General features: G+C 27.1%; 1 protein-coding gene across 1 annotated transcript in view; it reads left to right on the top strand.

Moving 5' to 3' along the window:
• Positions 1-5,647: 5,647 nt before the first annotated feature.
• Positions 5,648-24,196, top strand: part of LOC134838371 (cyclic AMP response element-binding protein A) — a 50,811-nt gene continuing 32,262 nt past the window's right edge. Inside the window, exon 1 of the mRNA XM_063853887.1 lies at positions 5,648-6,076. Coding sequence (XP_063709957.1) covers positions 6,026-6,076 — 51 coding nt within the window. The 5' untranslated portion in view covers positions 5,648-6,025. The remainder of the gene's footprint in view (positions 6,077-24,196) is intronic.

Below are 24,196 nucleotides of genomic sequence, written 5' to 3'. Positions count from 1 at the left end.
CAATAAAAAAAATTAGCTGGCACATCGTTGGGGAAATCATTTTTAATAAATAATTGATTACTTAATGGTGATTAAATATCAGTAAATGGAAAACTATTTTCGCTGAAATATATTTCACAAACAAATTACGATGCTTTTTTAATAAAAGTCGCGAGTGGAAAGTCATTTAAAAACATATACCTTTCAACAAATATTTTGATCGTTTTTTTTCTTTGCAACTAAACAAGAACCACGCTTAGTGAAGGATATTTTTGATTGCCTTATCAAAAGAGAATTTAGTTTCCTCGATGGTAAGGCATGGAAAATACGATTGTCATTTTTGGTATTTTGGTATTTTTTTTTTGCATTTTTTTAGTACAAAAAATTTTTTTTTCGATTGAATTTGAAATAAAAAAAAATATTTTTTTAATGAATTTTTGAAGGCGTAAAAAATAATTTTTTTAAGTTAAATTAAAAAAAAAATTAAAAATTATTGTATAAATCTCGTTTTTTAGAAATTTTAACAATATTTTCGAAAAATTAAGAAAATCTCAGTTTTTATTTATTTTCTAATTTCTTACAAAACTTTAATTAAATTAAATTAAATTTTTGAGCAGAGACAAAAATTGGTTAAAAAATATTAAATTAACGAAAAAAAAAAATTTATTTTATTTTATATATTTTTATCTATTTTTTTAATTCAAATATAAGCTAAAACATTTTAAAATCAATTGAAACGTTAAATATTTTGATAATTTTGATAAATTTCATATGATATTGATAAATTATAATTCTATAAAATTCATTAAGATTTTAATTCTAAGCTTAAGTAATTTTTCTACATTAATTATTTTATCAAATTTGAAATCATTAACTTAGATAAATAAAAATTCTTAAATTGTATTTATAATTTATAAAATTTAAAAAATTTTAAAATTTTTGTTTTTGAAAAAATAATGGTTTCATTTTAAATTTTTTTTAATTTACAATAATTTTTTTTTTTTTTAATAAATTAAAAAAAAAAATTTCCTCATAAAATACAAAAAATAAAACTTCATCACATTTACAACGTAAAATTCATTCAAAACCGTAGTGAATACTGAATTCATTCATGTTTTTTTCATTCAAACTTGAATCTCATACCAATATCCGTTAAAACTGCTTAGCTCAAATCCAATATTGAAAGGGCTTTCATTCAAAATGAACACTAAAACGCTTTCTTGTATGTTCAAAGCTTTCATGTAATTTTTCATTTCTTTTTCTCAATCAAACAAATATCAACAGGTTGACAGTGTGTATTTGTATTTTGCGTGTGCGGAGACCGGTAAGTACTCAATATAACTGTATTAAAGCAAAATAAACATAATTATTGTATTAAAAAGTAATGTTTGGTATTTTTCGTTGTAATGCGTCGCTTTGTATAGATCGTAAAATTCAAAATAATAAATCTTCATCATTTCTATTTATCTTCATTTTCTGTGTTTTTATGTGCGTTCTTTCTTTTTTTTTTTTTTTTTTTGAACAGGAGATAGTAGTTGCGTCATGGAGCGATGTCATTGAATACACACGAAAAAAAATATGCGATCGGTGTAAATAAATAAATATTTTATTTTATGTATTTATTCATGAATCAAAGCGCGAAGAGCGCGAGAGAAAGAAGTGAAAGAATGTTTTAAGTTTTCAATTTTTTTTACATCTTGTTTTATTTTATATAAAATTAATAATCTTTTACTTTTACCTTTTACTCCGTATATTCGATATAACGGTCTTTGAAATATTTTTGCTTTATGTACTGCAAGCCATGCGAGTGTCGTGTGTGTGTTGTTGGCTGTTTCTCGCAATGGCAGCATTTAAGGCAAAGAGAATGTGTCATTGCACATGTACCGACGTCTAAACAGGTAATCTAGCTGAACTTTTCATTCATAAAACAGTAATAAAATATTTTGAATGAACAAAAGTGAGGCATTGATTTATGTGTCTAAGCTTACGAGTCACTGACAAGCTTGTCAAAAAATTATTTTTTCGTTCAAAATGGTCGTGCCACGAAAAATCCACATTGATACCGAATCTTTGATGCCATTTTATTCATATGTTCCCTTCAATTTGACGCACCGCGCTAAGCCAATTGTACAAACAAGCCCGAATGTGGCAACAACAACGACGACGACGGCGCAAGATGACGATGATGAGATAATCACCGGAGAATCGCGTGAAAGATACCGAAAAACAAAACCGCGGGTGTGTATGCCGTATCAAATTTGTGTCGATGATCTAGATATCCGAGCATACGAATTTTATGTCGATCAAATTTATCAAAGGAAATCATATCCTAAACCAAAAAATGTCCCTTTTGAGCTCATTCCAACAAATCCTGTACAATTTATACCTAAAAATGAATTTTTTGATGATCGTTCGTGCCAAACTTTAATAAAAGCTCATGAAAAACACAAAGAAAACTTAAAAAACATGAAAAAAATTAAAAATTCCGAAGTAAAATTAAACCCTGAAATACAAAATTTAGTAAAAAAGGACAAAATTCGTCTCTTATATGACAAACCAATGCCCGGATATGCTGGTTATCGACCCATGTATGTTGGAAAAGTCCCTTTGGAGAAGAAAAACTTTTATAAAATTGATCCGTGCGTCACTTCACTTCAGATCATGCAAAATAATTTCAATAAATTTTAATCGAAATGAAGAATAAAATATACTTTTGTTATTGATTCAGCTGAATTTCTTCCATAATGTTTGACTTAAACGCCCTTGACGCGGTACGTTTACCAAAAAAAGGCAGAAATTAAGATAAAATTTAGAAAAAAATAAAATCGAGGTCAAAATTAGGCAATATAACATCTCAATATAATCTCTAGAATTAATCACCATGTAAATGCGTAAGAAAGTTCGATAAGCTTTGGCGTTCATTTCACGAAAATATGGACGAACAAAATATTATTTTTACAGCCAGAGAGAAGAAATCACGCAAAAAGAGAGAGAAAATTCATTCAGTGCACACATACTTTTAATAATATATTAAAATATGTACAATTTAAAGACATTCAACAAGTGCGCCGCTCTCCGCATGTCGACATCACATTTACAACAACGCAGCGACCGAACATCAAACGAGAGAGAAATACAGACAAAAATTTGTAATGGTTTTTACTGATAGCGTAAGTACATAGTTTTTCCCTATTTGTTTGATTTATACAGTCATTACCAACTAAAAAGCCCGTAGACACTACTTCATACGGGTACAAAGCTCATTGACGATGTTCATGATTTATAAAATGCCGTGTACAGAAGAAGCGGAGGAAAAAAAAGTAAATGTACTTCACTACGAGCCATGATAATACTTACTTGATTCTTTGTATATAGTTATATATATTATACATCGTTTGGTCGGCAACACACATTCACTTGCGATCGTACTGCTGTATGCCGTTGGTGTGTATATGAATATAAATAAAAAGTAAAATATAATAATATAATGTATACGATTGAATAAAAATTATTCACACTCAGCGCTCAGTTGTTATTTGAAAGTTATACAGTCAACAAGACAAAGTGTTACTGTAACGTCCGTCATGTTATAATATTAACATATTTTACTTATACAAAAAATAAAATAAAATATAATAAAATAATTAAAATATATTTAAAATCGTCAAATAAATCAAAAATATCAAATAAAATAAATTATTAAAGAAAAATCAAAAATTCACAAGTTAAACATATTTTACGGAAAAAATATCTTTGCTTTGATAATCTAATTAGTGCAGTGTTAAATAATTTCAAAAAAATAAATAAATAAAATTATTTATTATTATTTGACAATCAATCAAAAAAAATATATAAATTCAAAATAATAAATAATAATAATAAAAAAAAACAATAAACTTTTCATATACACTAAAAAAAATAATAAAATAAAATAAAAGTACACATGAAATTTTAATGTGCGACTTTACAACCAGAGAAAATTAAAGTGAGTCAGAATGTTATAATAATTTTTTAAATAAATAATAATATATTAAATAAGTTAGTTTTTAAAAGCAGCCAAATAATATACATTAAATATAAAACAGAGCACTCACACAATATTTGTTAAATAGACCAGAAATTGCATTTCATGTGAAAATACGTAGATACACTATTTACTAAAAATATAAGTCGGTGAGTCGTCGTAAAGTAAAGTGTATCGTACTTACAATGAATAATAATAAAAATTATGTATATTAAATATTTTTTTATAATAAATAATTTTAATTGTTAAAACAGTACAAAATTTATTTTTATATATATTAATAGTTTTGTTAGAAAGTTCTTTTGTGAATGTTATTTTTTTGTGTGTGAGTAATTTTTTTCTCTCCCGATTCTCCCGTACTTAGTATTTTACAATGAGGTGTCGAGTTTTGTATAAATAATAATAATAATATATGTATAATGATAATGCGATTTTGACAATTATTATGAATAAATTAACAACAAAGGAGAAAAAGTGACTTTGATGAAATCATTTTACGTTTTAATAATTTTTTCTCTAAGCCGGTTTGGCATGACATTCATGCCGCTGCGCGTCGTTGTCGACGCAATGATATTCAATTAGTTTTTTGTGAAAAAAAAAATTCTAATACATACAAAGTTGATTTAATTTAAATTTTTATCAATATTCAAAAAAAAAAGTTCTTGATTGAAAAAAAAAATTCTCTGTTCAAAAAAAGAAAACAACAAATTTTTTTTTGTCCATGTCATTCCGATCGTACAATTTTGGAAGAATATGCGGGTCAAAGAACTTTTAAGCATTCTTACAAAACCATTTTTGTCTATTCCGTTACAAAGCCAACCTAAAGAATCCACAAGCAGCATTGATTTGATGTGTGCACGCACACAACCATCGCCGCCCGTACAATAAAATAAATGAAAGATATGTAGAAAGAGTATCAAAAAAGTGTGAATAATAATAAAATATAAAGGAAAAAGAAAAACACACACGCAACATCGTAGCGCTGAGGTGTAGTTGGCACTTAACGTACGACAAGCACGAGAAGAAGGCAGACGACGCGATATTCTAACAGGTGTTTGTATTGTATTTAGTTGGAAAGAATCAGTGCCCAACATAAACGCATAAGAATCGGATGAGAAAAATACGCGTGTCTTCTCAGACAAAAAACTCGCACACAAGAAAATTACATAGATTTTATTTAAACAATAATCATCATTAAAGGCATGTTGTATACTCTCTCTGCGATTTTTTTTATTATTTTAATTTATTTTTTTTTATTAAAAAAAGTGCGAACTAACTTTATTTTTTTTTCTAATTTCAGTTTTATATATGTAACAGTTTTTTGACCTGAAAACCAAAAAAAAAAACTAAAATATTGCAAAAAATTTGAATAATAAATTTTTGCATTTAATCAAAACTGGTGAAATTTATATATGATATATACAAAATATAAAAAAAAGACTATAAAAATAAAAAAAATAAACCACACGCAGGTGAAAGCAAAATATTTTTGATGCATATTTAAACTTAGACAGAAAAAAGTGACTTCATATATTTTTTTAAAAAAATATTTATAAAAAAATAAAATATTTTTTTTAAAATTGTGCAAAAAAAAAATAATTAATTAATAAATAAATTACAATTATTACATGAACTAAACGATCTTTTGTTGTATGAAACAAAAAAAAAAGTGAGACTGTGAAAAAATATAAATAAAACATAAATAAAAATAGAAGAAAAGGAAGGAAAAAAACGCAAAAAGAATCCTATTTTTAGATTCTCGCATTTTTATACGCGCATACATAAATTTTTACACAAATAAATTGTGCATACTAATTTTTCTGGGGCATTGATTTTCGTTCTAAATTCGAAAAAAACCTAGATAAATGAGAAAATAACTCGTGAAGAACATTAAAAAAAAGTGTACGTTCAAAAATTACAAAAATTGAGGCGTGTTTCACATAAAAAATTAGAAAAAAAAATTAGCAGCAAAGAAAAAAGTAGAAGACGGTTGCCCAAATCACGGTAAAGCTGGAGTACAACATGGATTACTATGACATCAGTGCAGATCTGTGGGATTCTGATCTCGATCCGGTAAGTACACGTGACTTTTTGAACGTAGTAATGCAAACATATGTTTAGCGAAAAAAAAAAGAATTTCATTCATAACTTTTTTTCTCGCTATGCGACTGAGCATGCTCTCGGTGATACGCTCAAATACTCCAGAATCTGATAAATAATATGCAGGAGATGTGTACATGGTGCATCGTAGGCGTCTGCTCTATATTTGCCTTTTTGTGTGTAACAATAACGTCGTCGGTCGTTGTATACGTAAAAAAAATTCATATTAAATGATAAATGCTGACGTATTGATACTCCTACTTTCGTCGTTGTTGTATCCTCTCTTTCTCGTTCTCTCTTCATTTTTCGAACCGATGAATGAAAATCTGTTTTTTCGTTACATGTTTTGATAAAAAACAAAAAAAAAAACGTAAATCACCATCTTATCACTTCATCCGAAAAATAAACTCTTATCACATTACGCGACGATTCGACGAGACTTTTTGACAAACTCAGGCCATATGCTCTCTATCTACGACGTACCTACATGTCAAACGACATGAATGATATTTTTTGTCGGAATTAATTTAACAACATACAATAAGAAATATCTTAACTGATTAGACAAAACGACACAAACACTCGGAACAAAATGTGTGACCTCATATATAATAATAATAAATATGATTGCTGAATGAACAACAATGATGAAGATTTTACAATTCAATTGTAAGGGAACAATTTAAATAGTATCATGCTACAACGAGACGTTATTATTTAGTTTGAACTGGATGCTGATAACTTTTTATTTTCTATGAACTTGGAACTTATGATTATTATTTACTTTTTTTTCACATATGTGATTTGCGGCTCTTGGGGGTTTTCCTACTTTTTATAGCATTGAACATATTCTAAGTATGGTTATCAATGTGGTCTTATCTCTGATTTTTTCTCGAGACAAACGCTTATCAAGTAATTTATACTTAGAAGAAGAAAAAAAATTAACATGAGATAATTTCTTATCTTAATGTACATGTCTTTATAATATTGAATGAAGTGTGACAAAATATTTTAAACATTCATTATTTTTTTCAGTGATTTTTTAATTGGTAACAAAAATTATTATATATATTATTTTTTTTATTTAATTTTAATAAGTAAAATATTATTAAGTAATGAAAATATTTTTATTCATTATAATTTAATAAACAAATTTAAACAATTTTGTAATTGTTTAAAATTTAATTTTAATTATTTTATTAAATATATAATAATTATTTAACATTATTAATTAAAATATTTTAATTCGTTAATGAACCAAACTAATTTTAACAATTTTTTAATTGTTTAATATTTAATATTAATTATTTTATTATTTTCTCGAATTAAAATAGTTTTATTCATTAACTAACTAAAAAAAATAATAATTTTTTTATTCTTTAATTTGAGTTTTTTTTTAATTATTCAGTATTATGAATTAAAATTTTTTATTCATTATCTAAAACAATTTTTTGATTGTTTAATATTTTAATATATTGTTATTTATGTTATATTTTTTGTTTATATTGAAAATATTAATAAAAATAATAACTTTATCAAAAAAAGCAATAATGTAAATATTTTAAAATATTTTTAAGTAATTTTTATAAATATTTATAAATTAAAAAAAATTATTATTTATTTAATTATTTTTTTAAAATAAAATTTATAAGTTATTTATAACTTTTTATAAAAAAATATACAATATTAGGTACTAATGTTATAACATTAATTATCGGGAGAAATTTTAACCTTTTACCTCATTTGTCATAGTTTCTTTCTACATTAGATAAGAAAGATTTTTTTTTGTTGTATTCTAAAAATATAATTTAATGATTATTATTACAAAATATACATGAGAAAGAAATTTTCCATTATATATTTAATACCAACATATATTACGTTAAAGGGGGAAATACTACAATATATGTTGATAATGCCCTTTAATCGTCGGCTTATCAAGAAAATATATGATGATGACGAAAAAATGATTAAAAACTAATCGATTTATTAAGTAACTCCTAAAAAGAACTTAATTCATCTCAAGAAAAAAAAAACCCATAAAAATATATATTAAAAAGAAAGAATCAACTGATAGGCACAAAATCATGACAACGCCATTAAAAAGTTGCAACACACTTGATTAGCTCGAGCGAGACATTATTATATAGTATACTATAAAATGAAATTTATTATTATGAAATAACGTGCAAAAAATATATCAAAACGTGTGCTTTTACGAGAGGTAGAAACAAGATAAAGTGAAAATCATGTATGAAACACATGAAAAATATAATAATTGATGAGCGTTGCACATTTTGCCACACAACTTCACACACACACCTCGAACGATCACCTCTAAATACAAAAATTATTCATTCATTTTTTTTTTGGTCCATAAGTATATGTTACTTACAACTGATAATCACTATCAGCAGCAGCACACGAACAAAATTATTACCTTTGACTGTTTTGTTGTGAACGGGACAGACTGTCATCATCGGCAAATTGTGTCGGTGCAACAATGATGTCTAATGCAATAAACAAAAGTCCCTTAAATTTTCGAAGCCAGACGAAAGACATGACTTTTTAATAGTATAAAGACACAAAACAGACATCCAGACGACGCTTTGTTCCAAAAAATTCGGCTGTACATGAATTTCCGGTAATTTCGTCTGATTTTTTTTACCTGTTAATCCCTCAGATTCTAACTGGGCCATAATTTAACGGATTACTGCCTCTCTAAAAATCGGTCATTTTTCGGTGACAATTGTGATCGCGCGATAAATTGATACTTTTAGATAAAAATATTCAAAAAAAAACTGACATTGTCGAGTCAAATTGAAACAAAAGTGTGTCATTTTAGTGCGAAAAAAAAAACGTTTGAATGAAACTACTTCCGTTTAGAACAATTTAAATATACATTTTTTTTATTATTAAATAATATTTTTAAATGTACAGAAAATTGCTTTTGTTTCACTTTCATTTATAAATATTTTTATAAAAAATTTTCCATTCAACTTTTTATCAATGACAGTCAAGGCTTGAGCTTACAAGCTGATTGAATTTAATTTTTTTTTTCATAAAAAGCTCTTTTATGTTCAGGCCGGGCAGATAATCATCAGTTGACGCCCTATTGTTCGACTTATTATTATTTACGATTATTATCGGAGATTTGCGGACTTGCTTTCATTTGCATTTCAAGCACGCTGGTGACAAAGCGCATGCATGCAACATACATTAATATCCATATTTAGCAAACTGAACAAACTGATCGCCGTCTATATCTAGATAAAATATTTATTATAAAGTTCATTTATCACATAATTGAAAATAAATGAATAATTTATTGTTTTCAATTGTAAATCGATTAACTTTTATGTGAAACTTTTTTTTCTATTTTCGCATTTGCCAGAGACATTGTCTAATGTTGTGCACTTAATAATAATAGAAAAGTGAGACTATCTGTATCCTAGACTAGTTGAGGTAGGTTTTTAATAAATAAATAAATTTAAACACAGTGTCTGGAGTAGACGACATACAGCGACGACGACGAGATATGCGAGACCACATTAGATGAAATATTTGTCGTTTTGCCATAAAAAAATAATTATTTTTTTGCACTTGTTTCTTTTTAATTTTTAATTTATTTAGGCCGTTCCAAATTTATTTCGAATTTTTTGTCCCACAATTTTTTTTTTTTAGATTTTTTTTCATATAAAATAAAAAATATTTAATTCAAAAATTTTTTAGAACAAATCAACTAAAAAATTAAAATTTTTCATTAAAAAATTAAAATTTATAATTAAAAAATTAAAATTTTTCATTAAAAAATTCATAAAAAAATTAAAACATGACTCTGTGATTTTCGAAAAAATATTTTTAAAGAAGAAAGTTTTTGTGGAAATACTTTTAAATAAAAAATTAAGTAAAAAAAATTAAATAAAATAATTTAAATAAAAAAATTAAAATTAAAAAAATGAAATTTAAAAAAAAAATTAATTCTCGAAAATTTCTTGAAAAATTATTAAAATATACCAAAAACTAGTTACTAATTTTTTATGATTTTTTTTTTTATTTTTTATTAAAAATTTTAAGAAAATTTTGAAAAATTCTCGAAAATTTCTTAAAAAGTTATAAATTATAAATTTTTGATGAAATTTTAATTTTTTTTTATTTTGCTCGACTTTTCGTAAAAAATTAAAATCTTAAATTTTTTCGCCTTATATAAAATTTCATAAAATCAGATTATTTAACTCTTGTTCACACACAAAGAATTCATAAATATTGATTTGTCAAACCATAAAAACGTTTAGTTCAGTGTCGTCGTTGTGTGATTTGAACCAATTTTCCTCACAAATCGACTTAAGCTGTTTTTTTCTCACCGCAATAATAAGACTGAGAATATCAATTGTCTGTTAAGTGACGACGCACAAATTAACGAAATGGACGACGACAAGTGTTAATGTTCTTGTAACAATCAGAAATGCATTAATGTTAAACATTTAATGTCTGGATTTTATTTCCTTTTTAACATGTGTCATCGTCATCATAATGACGCTTTATGTAAATTTTTATGAATGGAAAATTATTCGTCCCACATTTTTACTCTTATTTTCGCACTTTTACGCCAGTTTATCGTGCGTGGGCACGATTTTCTTCCATTGAATGGAAATTCATTAACACTCGATTGTCATGGTAATCGTTGTTGCATTATCCAAAAATAGCTAATTCTGCGTAAAAATACGCTTCTAAGTAAATAAATAGCTGCGTGGGTTAGAAAGTTTACACTGAATTTTTTTGTAGCGAAAAATAACAAATGATCGACGTCATAGACTCTCTCTCTCACGTTATCTCTCCATTTTTGTGTGAATATTTATCTCAGTGCGCGTCATTACGTCATCACAGAGTGAAATTTTAATCATTTTGGACATTCTACGTCATTCGTCCTTCTTTTGTGACGTCACATGATGACGACTTGGGTATTTGAAATGCGGAAGGATCATCTTTTTGCATCAAATACCTTCACTTTATCGCAAAAATGAGCCTTTAGCAGTGAATCTATGTGTATTTAACAAGCATTAGCATTGAATTCGTGCCGCTTCTATCGTCTATCGATGACTTGATGCGGTAACTTGAGCTCTATATATTACCCAGAGGGCATCATTCAGTAGAAAAAACTTACTTTTACGCGAAAAGTTAAAAAGATTAACAGACATTTAGTGACTACTTGATGCGGCGCATTACACAAAAAGAAAAAAAAAACATTTTTTTGTTTAAAAAAAATAAAACAACTTCCTTAACACCTCGTACTTGCGAGTGTAGTTCGCATATTGAAACCTTTCATTTATTCAACATTTTACTAATTGTATAAATGAATATAAAAGCCGCAAGTTATATTTCGTTTTTTTTTCTCTCTTCTTATAAAATTTATGAATGTTGTACAAGTTTTATAGCTGAGATGTAGTTAAGCCGTCTCGCAAACACACTCACCTCAACTTAAAACTCAACACACAGTCAAGAGTAAAAGTGAAGCATTTCTTTTCTCACGCATTCCCAAAGCCTTTTGATATTTCACTTAATAATAAAAATTGAAATAAAGACGAAGATCTTTCTTTCTCGTCTTTCACTTTGTCTTGTCTTGTCTTCTCCCGCGCGCATATCGCATGCATTGAATCAAGTCATAAAATTTGCATTGAATTAATTTTGAACAAACAAACAAAAATATATATAATGATATTATTTCTAAACATTCTTCATTCGTTCATGTTCAAGTCATGGAAAAACCCACACATTTGAAAAATACACAATGATGAGTTGAAATCATGTCCATCCTCTAAATTTTATGTGTTCTCACATTTATGGGAATATTATTTTTTATGAATTTGGGGTCCATGCAATAGTTTTGACAATTTTGAAACTGTGTCACGTTTTTAATGAAAAATTAATTTTTTAACACTTACAAGATTTTTTTTTATAAAAAAAAATTTAATTGAGTTTTAATTTTAATGTTTTAATTAAAATAAATTTTAAAAAATAAAATAAAATAAAAATTGAAAAAAAAAATTTAAATAATTATTTTTATAGAATTTAGAAGTTTTAATATTAATTTTATAGAAATTAATATAAAAAAATAAAACTAAAAAATTATTTTAAAAATAAATTAAGGAACGGCTCAAAAATGAAAATATTGGCAAAATTATTTTCTTTAGAAAATTTAAAATATAATTTAATAAAGATAAAAAAAATATTTAATTTAAAGGTTTTTAAAATAAAATACATAATATTTATTTAATAAAAAAAATATCAAACTATTTTTCGAAAAAAAAAATTGAGAATTATTCAAAAAAAAAAAAAAAAATGTAAAATAAAAATTCTAACAATTAAACTAAAAATATAAACAAAATTTATGAACATTTTTTAAAAAATAATAAATAATTAAAAAATTAATAAATGAAAATTGGGACAAAAAATTTATTTAAAAAATAAAAAAAAATAAAATATTTTATTTTTTATCATATTTTTTTTATTATTGTAATTTCGAATTACTAAACAAAACTATACAAAATTTAAATTTTGAAACTTTACAAAAAAATTCTTGGTCATATATTTATTTTCAAATGTCAAAAGTTATTAAAACCTTGTCAAAGTTCCAAGGATTAAAAATTAAAAAAACCAAGCCTTGAACGAAACTTACTGCAAAAAACTGCCGACTTAACCATTAATCATCATCCAAAGGCAGATCGTCGTCACGTTGCATTAATTGAGAGAGGTAACCAAGACGTTCTAAGTAAATATACATAGAAAAAAATCACACAAAACACGTTGTTGTCGATGCGATAAATGTAAATGATATTGAATAATCTGCGTGATGTGAACTCGCCACTCACCAACATCTTGCACCTTTTTGCAATACATAACAACGAAAAAAAAAATCGCAAATCACACAAGTACACGTCATGGCATCGACGATTTTGTTTGTAGTTGCAAATCTGTCAGAACCGGCTTTTTTTATGGAGTGACATAATCTTGTGTTTTATGAAGATTTTTTTTTTTTCATTTCTTGAAGAAGTAACCAAGCCCCTAATCGTGTTTTACAACAAAGTGCACGTCGCACGAAAATTTAATTAATTTCTCTATCTTTCGCTATTTTAAGTACAATGAAGCTAATCCATTTAAAGACATTTCAAGTGTCGTATTTGATAACGCCGCACGTTTTGTTTTCGAGCAACTACTTGAGTTCGTTCGCTCAGAAGGTCAATGACAATGTTTTCCTTGCACAAGCCAAAATTCTTGTCACGCTCCGATGCCTTGCTGAAAGACGATGCGTTTTAATCACTTTTTTTTTGACGAGGTAATTAATTAGAGAGAAGGAAAAAAAAGTTGAAAATCTAACTTATGCACATTTCATTAAACGCGATGTTGTAAGAAGAACGTTCGGTTCGATGATTTGTAGTATAAAATAATAATATTTCCGCATTGGCAAGTAAATAATCCATAAATAATAATCATAAAAATATAATAATTGAGAGTTAAAATCACATTAGGTAATGCATGACGACGATTTATGTGGAAGAAAAATGATGAAGAAGAAGGTTCTTGTGTGTTCAACCGTAGGCACACATTTTATGACGTTCATAACTAGCTGGCACGAGTGAAGTTTTCGTGCGGATAAAAAATAATTGATTTAATATGGTGTAACTTGAGATCATTTCCTCGCACCCCTTTGTGACCCAATTCCATTTTAGAAAAAAAAATGACGCAACAAGGATAAATTATTGGAGGAGACCACATCTGGTTAATCTGCGTCACGAGCACTCATGTTACTTATCTACGAGTTTGATTTGCAATAAATATGTCACCATCACCACCCGGATCTGAACGAGCGTTTCTGTAAAGAAAAATAAAATAAAATGAAATAAATAGCTTTTTCTTTATCGGTAACTCAGCAGCTCCTCTAACATTCACCCACACACATAAAAAAAATTACTTGGTCTATTTTATACTTTTTTTTTTTTGCTGGAACGGAGATACAATAGACTCACAAAAAAAAAAACAACAACAACATGTACTCTGTGTGTTCATTCATGCCAAACCATTCATTCATAACTAAATAACTGTTTTCACTTGCTTTATACTTGTTGCATGTATCGAATAAGATAAGTTTAATATTATTATATTTTGCCGAGTACCGCGTACGAGTCGGGAGTATAAATGGCAAAAAATATCATCATCGTTGGATTGAAAGTAATTTGTTCTGGAATGATGATTCTCTTTTTTCACTACTTTTGCGTGACGGAGTCTATCTTCATTCAATATCGATAGCATCGAAGGGATTTATTTATCGTTTTGCCACTAATATTCGACACTTGTTAAAGAGCTCTTTGAAAAAAATTAACGGAAGATCTTATCAAAGTTACATGCCTACCCAAAACTTGTAGTGAGAGTCAAAAAAATTATTTAAACTTAGAAATAGGTCAAGATATTATGTTATGTATGTGAGTTAAATCATTACAATAAACGACGATCGTTCCTGTAAAATATGCTTTATGCCCTACGGATGAAAAATGGATGAAATTTATCACTTGAGGAATCAAATTGACCTCTAAGGAGTCAAATTGACCCCTTTAGTGAATTTTCTAACTTATTAAGAGATTAATTTAACTCCTTAAGAAATCAATCTGACGCCATAAAAAGTTAATTTGACCCCTTTTGGAATTTGCCATATCCAGCATATTCTAAAAAGGGGTCAAATTGACCTCTTAAAGGGTCAGATTGATTTCTTAAGGCTTGAGAAGTTAAATTAATCCCTTAAAAATATTCATTTAAGGGGTCAATATGACTTCTAAGGGGTCAAATTAACTCCAAAGCGGGTCAACTAAACTTCTAAAGGGTCAAGTTGACTCCAAAGAGTGTCGATTTGACTCCTAATGGGTCCCTTAAGAAATTTTCTCAAAGGGTCAATATGACTTCTAAGGGGTCAAGTTTGACTCCAAAGAGGGTCAATTTGACTCTTAAGGGACCAATAAGATTCATAAGGGGTCAATTTATCTCTAAAGCGGCCCATTTGAACTTTTAAGGGGTCAGGTTGACTCCAAAGAGGGTCAATTTGACTCCTAAGGGGTCCATCTAATTCCTTAAGTGATCAATTTCTTTCGTTTTTCGTTCATAGAGCAAGCGATATTATTAAACCTATATACATTGGTACAATAAAGCTAACAACAACAACAAAACTAACTAATAGATAGTTGTACTTTCAACATGATTTTTATTTTACATTCTTACCTTTACCACTAAACAAAAAAAAACTAAAGCTAACCTATTCCATTGACCAAAAAAAAAATTCAAAACCTGTTATTAAAATTGCAAGAACTCAGCTGTGCGGTTGTGGTGCGGTGACGTATGTGGGAAAATTTTGCTGCAGCTAAATTCCATTGAAATGATTCGACAACCGATCGATGTTAAAAATTTTATCTCTTATGTCTTATGAATTTATATCTTATGCCCTTTATACAATTTTTATAACATTTTAAAAAAGTTTCGGCTTTTTTTTTCGACAACGATAAAACATGACATTTCCTTAATTATTATGTTATCAAGTGCTGAAAAAAACACAGAAAGTAATATTTAATATAAAAAATGTTAACATATATAAAAAAAACAAGACATACAGGAAAAAAAATTATCAATTACCGGTGAATTACTTTTGACGTGATAGTGCGAAACCAAACTACATTTTAACAACTTTATCATTTACAGCGCTTTATTTTTGCTTTTTTCGGGTAAACTGTCACAATTAACAGCGTGGCCTCATTATTTATGTGTGTAATTTGTTACACAAGTGATACCCTTTCGAATTTTTTTGGTACGATTTTTTGTTGTTATTTTTATTTGAATGAAAAAATTCTAGAGGGCCTGATATATTTTATAATTTAAAAAAATAATAATCATTTTTTTATGAATTGTTAAACTTACTGATATGAAAAATTGATATGGTCACATTTTTTGTTCGTACGTACGAGACAATCAACAGGTATTTTTATTCACAAAAGTTTATGTTTTTGCAGTTTAAATGATAACATACACATTCAGCGAATATGAAGTGAACAATAAAATTGTTTTAAAGTAATTATTTTTATTTATATATACAACAAAAAAAAAGTATACAAACATGGAATGAAGACAAAAATGTTATCACAATTCCTATTCAAAAAACACAATGTTATTTAATTTTTTTTATATTTATTCAAAATTTATATATGTTGTTGTTTTTTCTTTGAATTATTACATAAACCGATGCTGATAAGAAATTTGATTCAAAGAAATTATGTTTTAAAGATTTTTAAACTTTTTTTAAAGAAACAAAAGTAAATCAGTGCAAGTCAACTAGTTTAAATTAAAATTGCATGCAAACATGCACCTTAGTTACAAACATGCCCTAGAATAATTATTTTTATATAAGATAATGATTATTTGTTGTTGTTGTCTTGTTGTAAAAAAAAGAGATCAATGTTCTAATTACTAGTTGATGGCTGCAGAAACTTGAGCGAGAGAGGTGTGTAGACAAAGAAGTGAAGTAATCATAATTGTATGCATGATGCAACGCAATAACATACATATTCATCATCATATATGTTTAAGAAGATCGTCTGGAATAGACAGACCGCGACGAAACAGGATCCAGTTTCATTACATGTTATAATATTTTTTTTCTTTCCTACTGTTTGACGGAAAGAGAAACAATCTGAAAAAAAAGTAATAGAAAAAAATATAAACAAATATCATGTGGTGAGCTTCATTTTTTTATTTTAATGATATGCTTATAATAATAATAAATAATAATATTAAAAAAAATAATTATTATTATTTTGTTAAACAAAACAAAAACTTTTTAAAAAGTTATAATTTTCGCAATTAGTAACGAATTTATGAATAAAACAAAACAAAAATTAATAAAGATAAATATTTGGCAAAAATTAACAAAATAAACATGAAAAATTCATCAGTTTAGTTGCCGTAAAATTTTAAACATTTTTTTATTATAATGAATTATTATTTTTTTCTTCATGATTTAGAAATTTTATTCATTTTCTATACCGGTCAGAAAAAAATGCGATTTTTTATAAATATACAGGTCAAGTTCCTCGTATATTTTTTTTACAAACAACATTCCAAATAGGTTAAAAGTGTCCAATCTCGTAAAAAATGTGAATGTCTATATGAATACACAAAAAGAAGCTGAGAGAATTATAATTGTTGTATTTTGTGTGTGAGTCTTTCTTTATTTATTTATATCCGAATATGTGTGCAATATTTTTTATCGCACATCTAACGGAACTCATTTTGTGCTATGGTACAAAGCCAGTTACGGTGCTTGAATTTCTTTTCTTTTTTTCATTCCTCTTGCGATTGTCTCTCGTTTCGCTTCTCTTGCGAGAAAAATGTCTAGCGTTTATTATTATTATTCAATGATTCGATCAAAATTGGAACTTTTTAATAATAAACAGTGTGCGGCTGTGGAAAAAATGAGTGAGAAGCGATTTTTAATAGGCACAACGATGACGGAAAAACATACATACCCGAATGGACGAAGGTGTAAAAATTTCACTTTTTTCTCTTTCTATCGCTCTGACGCTCTGAATAACTAAAAATAAAAAAATAATAATAAAAATAATATAAAAGGAAGTTTGTAAGCAAATTTGATGACATTTATCAAAAGTTCAATAAATTTCTTTTTTTTCGGTAGATATCACATTTCGCCACACACTAAAAAATTAATTAAAATTAAATATTGTTAATTTTCGTTAAATTTCCTGTTCGCACTGCAATTTTTGTGCATTTATTATATAAATATCCAGATGTTTAATTTTTTTTTTCAAATAAAATTGATGTCATAAGCATCATTTTATTTGGCGGTATTTTAATTCAATAAAATAATATAAAAATCGTCGCATTAGATAGCATCAATTTTTTTAACCAAAAAAATTTTTTATGGTTTTGTAGATAAAAATTCACTCATCATCATGCATTTAATCCAATAAAATTTAAAATAAAAAAAAAATTGACATATAAAATATTCGACAGTCAAACGGATTTGAAAGGGTGGAGTCCAATCTCTTTTTTATTTTCTTTTAGTTTTGTTTTATTTACGTCACTTTTTTATTAAATATACATATAAACATGGCAACAAAATTCGCTGATTTTTTTAAAAATATTTTATTTTATTTATTTTTCAATGTTTTGGCGATTTTTTTGTGAAATAATTGCATGACCCAATAAGAAAATGGACTTGACACACAGGACTGAAACCGGATATCGTTAGAATTTTGCAGAAAATAAAAAAAAATAATAATAAACAAGCAAGTTCAATTGACTATTTAAGGATGACGACGACGCCCCACACAGTGGAATGCAAAAATTAAATAAGTAATTTTATTCTTCAAAACCGAACCATAGAAGGTCTCTCACCTTGTTTGTTTGTTATTTTTTTTATAAATCTTTTTTTTTTCGTATTAATTTTTTTTCTACTATTTTATTATGTTACCTACACTTACGCTCACAACCACGTGGTAAAGTCACCTTTCTATATGTTATGCGATGAATAACAACTCGGAGAGAAGCATCCAGCAGCAACAGAGAAAAAAGTATTTCCATATATTAAAAAGCCGGTTTCACACACACACAATATTTAATTTATGCTTAATTCTCTTACATTCACTTGTGTGTCGCTTTTTTTTCAATATTATATTTTTTTTATGATGTACATCATATCTTTCTTTATACATATTCATATCATATCATATCACAATGTATATAAAGAGCATTTTTTCAATAAGGAAAGATGAAGCATAAGAGAGACTTGATTTTAGATACTGGAAGCTCAAACATTAATTTCTAGTTTTTTTCTCTCTTTCTTATACTTTTTTTTTGTTAAATAAATATAAAAATGTATAAAATTTTACGACTTGCGTCACTTCTCTATTCCGCTTCTTTTTTTTTGTTTGTGTTCATTTCGTATCAGATTTTCTTCCTAATGTGTATTATAATGCGACTCATCTTACACAAAAGTAACAAAAAATAAGATAAAACGCACAAAGACACGAAAAAAGTATCACAAAGTGAAAGGATATTTTTTCGTGTTTGTAAAAAATAAAATAAAACACAAAATGCAACAATGTAGCAACAAATTTGTGTGCATGAACAAAATATATTATTAATATAATAATAATGAGAGTGATAAATAATGTGTGAAATATATAAGTTATTATTTTGCAGTCAATAATTTTTTTTCTTTTGGACTTTGGCTTTAAAGAAATATTTGAAATTGTAAAAAATGACATAAAAAGAGCAGAAATATCGACAAATTTAAATAAATAAGCTTATCGCGTTGAATAAATTTATCATTATTAAAAATTAGGCCGGTGATTCATAACTACTTTGATCGAAAAAAAAAATGGCTGAACGCAATTAAATTAATTCGGGCTTATTTATACGAAAAATATCTTCTAAATATGTCATTTTAATTAAACATAAAAAAAAATAAATAAAATTGACGAATAAATTATAATTATGCACCGTTATAGGCATCTTCAAATCTACATATTTGTGATAGGAGAAAAAAATAAAAAAAAAATCTTAAAGGCAATCAATTTTATTATTTTTTACCGTGCTTCTATTCAAAAAAGCATCCAACAGGTTTGATTTTTTCAAAGTCCATTTGTATAAGTTTTAAATATTTAATTTCTTCTGTGTGTCGAGTATGCAAGTTAATATTATACTATTCACATTTATTTATTTATGCTCTTTATGCTATAAAAAAAAAATTTAAATATGAAATAAATCTGGAGAGACATCACATTATAATCAGGTGTTTTTTAAAATATTTATCATTAAATGCATGGGATTTTTTTCTCTGTGCGGCATTCCAACGTAAATTACTTTTTTTTTTAAATTAAATAAATTTAAATAATCAAGTGAAAGGATTAATTACATACACATCAAGTGTCCTTTTTAATTTACGAAAATTTTCCATTACGAAGAAATTACGAGAGAGAGAGAGAGAAAGACGAGTTCCTTGTACTTTTAGTAGGTCACGCCATTTCTCGTATAAATCAGTATAAAAAATATTATTTTGTCTCATGTCACCTTGTCAATCATGTACCGAAAATTTTGAACGCGGGACAACTTTCCATTTTTGGGAGGTCTCGAAAAACCAGATTTGCATCAAAAACACGTTACAACACCCAAAATTAAATAAAATGAGAAATAATTTAAAAAGACCGGTAGTTGTTGACTTCTTGTTCTTCATGCATGTGACGCGCATTGTCGCGTGTGAGAAATTAAAAATGCGGGCTATTTAACTCATATACCCCCGAAAAATTAAAAGCCAGCATTTTTTTCGCTTTCTAGAAAAAAAATATTAGAATTGCATCGGATGATTTATCTACCTTGACTATCGATTTAATTTATCATTCACACAAAAAAAAAAAAAATTATAAAAAAAGCGAAATAAAAGAATTTTGCAAAGCACGACCAAAAATTACGAATAGACGTGCCCGTATAATAAAAAGCATCGCATCACATCGCGCGCACCGAAAAAAATTTTTTTTTTTGTGAGAAACTAACAAACTGACAGGGGTCAATGAAATCTTTAGTAACACTACTGAAACAACGTTTACTTTGTTGACTTTTTTTTTCGAATCTCGTGTATGTACGCACATCTCACATACAAACACGTAAATGAATTCATTTTTTTAATTTTTTTTTTTGATTTTGTAATATTTTTGTTGTTTATCTTTTGTTGCCGTCTTCCAAAAAAAAAAATTCAGCGTACTTGTTGTTGTTGTTATTTTCATGTACACACACGTTTTCCTTCCTCTTCGACTTTTAATAATAATCTGATTGATCTTCAAATAAAATTATAACTGAGCGGTAAAAAGTAACGGACTGTATATTAATTTTTCATCTCAGCTCAGCTCTCATGAAAAAAAAAAAATTTTTTTTTTGAAAGTTTCGTTTTGTGTGCAATTTTTTCATCGTCTGTGTTATTATTATTCAAATTTATTGTGATGTTCTCGGGAATTTATAATTTTTTTTCATGATGATGATGATGAATTTGAGTCCGTTCATGAAACCGATAGGAGGTATCAACTCATTATTTTCGTTTAATGATCAATTTTGCGACTTTTGAAGATAAATTAGCGCCTAATAATAATTTTTTTTTATTTTTTTTTCTTTTCAGGTAAGCAAAAAAACACAATTTATTAAAAAAAAAGAGTTCAAGAGTAAGTTTTTCGAAGTCATTTCCATTAACACGCCATTTATTTTAAATAAAAAAAAACCTTTTTGTCGTAATAATAAAAAAAAATCAATTCAAAAAAGAAAGAGCGAAAATCGCAAAAAATCGTATAAAAAGGAAATTGATTATTAACATACCTTTATGTAATTTATTCATTTGAAAATCGACCGGCATTTTATTGCATTTTTGTGCAATGTGGCTCGAACCAGTAATTATCTCTTAAATGTCGATGCATATAGTTTACACAAATAGCAACCCGATTAATTTAATGTTATTATTACCTCGCGTACTCCGAGTGTCGGTTGGAGTAGAGTAGATAAATTAACTGAATAAATAGATTTTTTCTGCATTTTTTTTTTATGTAATCTAGTCACTTTCGGTTTCTATTCAGTCGATATTTATTGCACTTTGAAAGGGGGAAGGTGCCCGCAGGCTCTGATTTATCATCGATATCGACACCGATACATATATTAGAATGGCGGTAGTTGCAATGCGGGCTCCGAGGACTCCGAGTGACGACATATTTAATAAAAATAAAAAGTGAATGTCATAAAAGAATCCATTCGCTTTCTATTCGATCATCATCCATTCCATTCCAATTTGTGCCTCTTTTCGTGATATTGTGTGGATTATAATTATTTATATTCACATGAGAATGAGGAACGTTATTTTTTTATGATTTATTTGTTTGCATTGTTTTGCTATTATTTTGCCTCATTTGAACAATGTTCATTGAAATAGCAAAAAAATAAAAATAAATTGAAATCGTCACCTTTCACCTTTTTTTCATTTTTGCGGCATGACATTGACTGCCAACGCATCAGCGCCAAAATGTGCAAAAAATGCAATAGAAATCCCCAAACCACACCCAACGCACATATTTGCACTCCAATTTGGTTATGAAAGTAAGTGGTTTTGTGTCGACAGTCGAAAATCCAGTTTTTACGCAACTTTGAAATACTTTTGCTGTTGCTGCCACTGTCGTCGTTGTTGTTGTCATGCACCTATGTATATGCAAAAAAAAAAACTAATAAATAAATACTAATGACAATACTATAAAAATGATTTGTCAGGCGTTCCTTCGTTCCCGGTGTTTCGTCGTAAAGCAAAAAAAAAATCCAGAAATTTATGACATGCAAATGTAAATATATAAGCAAAGACAAGGTCTTCTGAATGTTTTTTGCCAAACAAATCACGGGAATAACGCACAATGGGCTTGAATCATTTTTTTTATTTTACAAAAAATAATATTTACGCACGGTGATCTAAAATTGGAAAAAAATTTCATAAAAAAATTTAAAATTTAAAAAAATTAAATATATTTTGCGATTAAATTCTTAAAAAAAATCATAGAAGCTAAAAAAATATAAATTTTGCATAAAAAACCGTGCATAAATTTTGGTAACCTTCTCTTTGTATTTCCCAAAAATTTAATAATTTTTTTCCTAAGGATTTTTCAATTTTTTTTTAGATAAAAATTAAATTGTTAATCAATTATTTTACTTTTATTTTTATTATTGTTTTTATTGTTGTCAATTATTTTCACCTTAAATGGTTAAAATTTAATATTTTTTTCAAATTATTTTGAAATGATTTTTGAATTTTTGATTTGATTTTTGAAATTTTGAGAAAAATTTAGCAATTTTTCAAAATTTTTCAACTATAAGTTTTTTTCTTCTCTTGAAATTTGAAAGATTTTTCGAGAAGGCAGATTCCAACTTTTTTCATTTTCAAAAAAATTAAATTTCAGAAAATATTTTTTTGAACTCCAAAATTATTTTTTTGCCCACTGTGCTAAATAAATTCATTCTGAAAGAAATTTATGTTGCCAAGTGTCCAAAAAAAAATCTGCATGCAAATTGGAATTTGATTTTTACACTTTTTCTACACGTTGTTGAATCGACGCAACTAGTTTAAAAAGCCGCAAACGCATAAGAAAGAAGCGTCATGTAGTCGTCGTCGATGTCTTCGAAGTATGTCTAACCAAAAAAAAAAAAGATCAATAAAATCAAATTTTATGTTAAAAATATTCTAATGAGATTTTTTTTATATTTTATTTTTCTTACGAGATATTTCTTCCTATATACCTACAAAGTGAAGCGGAGACATGTGTAGAACATATTTAATATCAGATTTAAAAGCAGCAACATATCAAACGACGACGACGACGACGATGAAACCAAATGTTCAATAATAATAATAAAAAATTCAATAATCAGCCCAAAATGGTGGACCATTGGATAAGAAAAGCAAGAAGATCAACAAGAGAATGTTGAAGGTCAACACACTTAAGTCGCGTTTTCTCTTCATTTGCTGGGCATTTTGAAGAGTTTATGTAACACGTGAAAGGAATTGACCGCAAGAAGTTTTTCTTGCACGTGTGTTGCCGTTAACGTGCAACGTCTTGATGCCAAACGTTCAAAGTTTCAAGTCGCAGAAGAAAAATGACATTGAATTATGAAATGCATGCAAGTTTGTTGTGCTCAAATCCAATTATTGACGTTGCCTCACCGACGGAACCTGTAAAAATAATTTGTGTTATTGCATTAGATAATGTAATAATAATCATATTATGACCGAGCCATGTACTTTTTGAGGGACAATTATAGCTCTAAAGGATTGTTTACGAGTTTTATTTATAAATCTTCAAGTGTTTTTTTTTACACACGAAGCATGTTGTTTACCTTTCGAGAGCAAAGCTTCACCTTTGTCGATACACGATGGAAAAAAAAACTAACGAGTAGACATTATTTTTTGTTTATTTTTCGTTCTAAGGTTTCACAGCAACTTGTGAAGGTTCAAAAAAAATCAAGAAT

This window comes from Culicoides brevitarsis, chromosome 1, assembly GCF_036172545.1.
Source record: "Culicoides brevitarsis isolate CSIRO-B50_1 chromosome 1, AGI_CSIRO_Cbre_v1, whole genome shotgun sequence".
In the NCBI taxonomy this organism is placed as follows: domain Eukaryota; kingdom Metazoa; phylum Arthropoda; class Insecta; order Diptera; family Ceratopogonidae; genus Culicoides; species Culicoides brevitarsis.
The sequence above is the reverse complement of the archived record's forward strand: the minus strand, read 5'-3'. Positions and strand labels throughout refer to the sequence as shown.